Genomic DNA, 4,123 nt, shown 5'->3' with positions numbered 1-4,123 from the left:
GGTTGGTTTTTGGGGTGTCGGGGTTCTCATCCATCAGAAGCTGTGTGGGGATGCTGGAGCAGTCAGAGCTCAGCAGATGGATCTGTGTCCCAGATCCTGCCTGTGCAAGGCAAGAATTTCATCTTGCTAAGAGCAGAACAGTTTTCCACACCATTAATAACGAATTATTGTGTATTGGTTCACACAGCAATGATTTAAATTATTTAAATTATTTTCTTGGTTAAATAATTTGCTGTATTTGGTGTTTTGCCTCTGCATCCTTCCTCCCTCAGCCTGGGGGAGGTGGTACCTGCTGTCCTCTGGTCCTGCTCCCTCCTGTCCCCTCACATGGCCTTGCTTTGTCCATCCTTGTGACAGCTTTGGGGAGGCTTCTTCTGCTGTGCCTGAGTTTTCAGCTGTGCTTTTCTTGTTTTCTTCTCCTAGAACGATACAATCCCTCATCCAAAACCTCCAATGGTCATCAATCCAAATCGTAAGTGCCTGCTGAGAAAACATTTCACAAACAAAAGTTGTGTTTTAAGAGATTGAGGAAAAGGTGTGTGGTAGAATGTGAGTGACACTCCAGCATCCTTCTCCTTGGCTGGCAGGGAAAGGTTTTTTGGGACAATAAACCAAATATTGCTCACTGGAGTGAGTAAAAAATACCCTGAGCTGCCTTTCTGCTCCTTTGCTTTCCTGTCAGCCGCCAGGAGCGGAGCAGGAGTCTGGACCTTGGAATTGGCTTGGGAATCAGAAGGGGCATCAGCATGGGATGGGACTAACAGAGCTGGCAGCTGGAGGTTGCACAAATTCAGGATTGGAGGAGACAGAAAACTGGGTCTGGGATCTTGTGAGGTTTGTTCTGCTCTCCCTTTAAGTCCTGACAAATGTTTTGAACACAGACTCAACAACACAGAAAAACTCAGAGGCAACTGTAATGTTCTGCATACTGTAGTCCACCTTTCTCAGACTTAAAAATCAGCGATATGCAGTTAAAAGATGGTTTCCAAATAAATCTACCCATAAAAATAAATATTTACTGTGACAAAACAACTTTAAAATATATATATTTTTAAGTGATTATGATCTGGTAAAGAAAACCCTTGAAAAGGAGATAAATGCATCATTTGTAAAGTGGTAGCAATGAGCAGTAGTTCTGGAGTGAGCTCCTAGAGGTTATATTGTTGTTCAGATTAGCAGAGCAGCTCACTGGGAAACTCAGGAGAGTCAGACTTTTAATTCTTTCTCATTTTCCCTCCACAGATGTGAATCAAACCAGACAGAGTAAGATGTTTTCTTTTTATAATCAAATGTTTCCACTAATCACAAAGGCCCTGCTGTGTGTTTTCATTGTGCTCTTGCATTCTCAGTGTGTGAAGCTGTGTGTGTGTGACTACCAGCAGTAATTATGGCTTTGGCTACAGTAATTAATGATGGCTCAGGACAGTTGCAGTGCTGCCATGGGACAGGAAGCAGCCACTGGGGCTGGCTTGCTTTCCTCCATCTCAAACACAATTCTTGCCCATTGTGTGTAAGTTGCACATAACACAAGTTACCTCCTCCCACACCAGTAAATTGTATCAGATTTCCTTTCTAAGTTTAACAGAATGGACTCAGGAGCCAGAGTACCTGAATCCTCATTCTTCTCTGAGAATGACTCAACTCTCCATTCTTAACCCTGAAATGTGTGAGTGCTGTCTGGTGGCTCTCACCCACGCAGCCTCTGCAGGATAAACAGTGCCATGTTGAAATCTAGCAGAATGCTTTGGAAGTAATTAAAGTACTTGGAAAAACTTGTCTCACTTTCTCCCTTTTCCCTTAGTATGTTGAAAGATGACTTAAAACTCAGCAGTAGTGAAGACAGCGATGGAGAGCAGGTAAGTTCCTCAGAGGGCTTCCCAAAAACCACTGCACTCATCCAGGGCAGCCCTGGGCAGGGAGCAGAGGCCCAGCAGCAGCCTGGGCAGATTAGCAGGAGAGCTGTGGAACTGAAATCTCCTGGAATGTTTTTGGACAAACCTCAGGCATTCCTAAATGTAGTCTTGGGAAAGTTTTGTGCAAACAAATTGAAATGTGGTGTTTTGTGGAAACAGTTTGCTTTTATCTAGAAATTCTTATTAACTGATTTCACATGGACCTTCTCTGAACATCAAATTACAATAGTGCACTTTAAAACTTATATCATGGCTCCTTAATTAAAGATAAACCCCTTTGTGTTCTGCCATCCCAGCTACAGAGCTCATGGTGTGAACATCTGGGTGCATTGGTGCCCTGGCATGTTTGGGGTGACAAGGAGTCCCTGGGAGTACAGCTGCACCTTTATATTTATCAAAAAGTCTCTTTTTTACTCTTTCCAGGATTAACTTTGTGCAGCTTCTGCCAGACTGGTACTTAACATGCTAAATAAAAATAAAATGTGTCTGTGCTGCCCAGGAACCCCCACTGGTCTGAGGTTTCTTCTCAGTTTGGTACTTGATTTTCTTCAAGTGGAAAACTTGGAGTTGGTGAACTTCACTTACCCTGGGCATCTCAGGAAAATCATTGTGAAATGCTGAATCATCTGATTCAAAAAGGTGGAAACATGATATTAATTAGTGGTAGAAATGGGAACTCTTACAAATGGAGTCAGAATATAGAGATTTGTGCTGAAAACTTGGAGAAAATAACACTGCTTCTCTTTCTGTATAAGGAAAATGCAGATAAATTTAAACTACTGCAAATAATGAATTTTTTTAAAATTAAAGGCTCTAAACCAATGTTTTGCAACTTAGTTGTATATACAAGCCTAAAATAGCTTCTAGAAGCTTCATGCCTTTTTTTTTAATTGCAGGACTGCGATAAGACCGTGCCAAGGAGCACACCTGGAAGGTAGGAATTGAATTCCTGGGGGATTGCAGCACGGGCAGCACTGTGGGGAAGTTCAGCCAGTCAGCATTCCTGGCTTGGTCTTGTTTCCAAAATTCATCTTTGTCCTTTGGCTTGCACTAAAGCAAAAGTGATGAGCATTTAATCAGTGATTAAATAGTAATAAATATAATATTAAATATTTCCTGCAAATGAGACTGACTGCTTTGGGAAGGGCAACACCCAAAGGCTGAACTGTGTTCACTTAGGCTGAATTTTCTCCTGAACGTTGATGAAAATGTTACATTTTGCTACTTCTAATGAAAGGGTTGGAAGGATGTACCTGTGCCTCGGGTAATGCTTGCTTTCCCTCCTTTGTGTTGCAGTAATTCTGAGCCTTCCCAGCACAACAGTGAAGGGGCAGATAACTCCAGGGATGACTCGAGCAGCCACAGCGGCTCCGAGAGCAGCTCGGGCTCCGACTCAGAGAGCGAGAGCAGCTCCAGTGACAGCGAGGCCAACGAGCCCTCCCAGAGTGCATCCCCCGAGGTAGGACAGCCAGGGGCTGGCCTGCAGCAGCTGCCTCCAATCCTGCATTCAACAGCACTAAAGTTCAGTAAATTCTCACTGTTAGAGACAAAACACCACCATGGGCTTGCTGGCAGCCTGGGCTGTTCTGCTACAGTTCCTGTGCTGCATGTGACAGTTCTCTAGATAAGCCCACATTTGATGTTAGATTTGAAGTGGTTTTTACCACCAGTTGTCTGTTGAAAAGCAGAATTAGATATGGTATCAGAACCCTAAAAAACCATGGCATCAAATATTGCCTGTTGGTAGTGGACAAATGGAAAAATTGTGTTATTTGGGCCTGTATTTAATTTATTTATCATTTCATTCATTTATCAGATTTTGGGTGTCCCTCGTGCTTTGGTGTGCAGCATCATGCAGCTGCCACGTGGAAAAGATGGAAGAAATGAGAAATATTTTATCTAACTCTGTTTTTTACTTTGTTTTTAGCCAGAGCCACCGCCCACAAACAAGTGGCAGCTGGATAACTGGTTGAACAAAGTAAATTCCCATAAAGTGTCACCAGCTTCTTCCGTGGACAGCAATATCCCTTCTTCCCAAGGCTACAAGAAAGAGGGACGGGATCAGGGTACAGGGAGTGGGTACACTGATCAAGGTGGATCCAAGGACTCCATTTCTTCTACACCAGGGAGAGATTCCAAACCCACCCAGAAGGGCTCGGAGAGCAGTCGTGGGAGGCAGAAATCACCTGCCCAGAGCGACAGCTCGACTC

At 43.6% G+C, this 4,123-nt stretch overlaps 1 protein-coding gene across 1 annotated transcript in view; it reads left to right on the top strand.

Moving 5' to 3' along the window:
* AFF4 (AF4/FMR2 family member 4) overlaps positions 1-4,123 on the top strand; it is a 24,942-nt gene that overhangs the window by 8,525 nt on the left and 12,294 nt on the right. Inside the window, 7 exon segments of the mRNA XM_031066845.1 lie at positions 424-472; positions 1,243-1,263; positions 1,802-1,856; positions 2,810-2,847; positions 3,210-3,372; positions 3,841-4,117; positions 4,120-4,123. The exon segment at positions 4,120-4,123 is cut by the window's right edge and continues 631 nt beyond it. Of these exon segments, the coding sequence (XP_030922705.1) occupies positions 424-472; positions 1,243-1,263; positions 1,802-1,856; positions 2,810-2,847; positions 3,210-3,372; positions 3,841-4,117; positions 4,120-4,123 (607 nt within the window).

This window comes from Geospiza fortis, unplaced genomic scaffold (genome assembly GCF_000277835.1).
Source record: "Geospiza fortis unplaced genomic scaffold, GeoFor_1.0 scaffold55, whole genome shotgun sequence".
Classification (NCBI taxonomy): domain Eukaryota; kingdom Metazoa; phylum Chordata; class Aves; order Passeriformes; family Thraupidae; genus Geospiza; species Geospiza fortis.
Note: the sequence above shows the minus strand (reverse complement) of the source record. Positions and strands in the feature narration are given on the sequence as shown.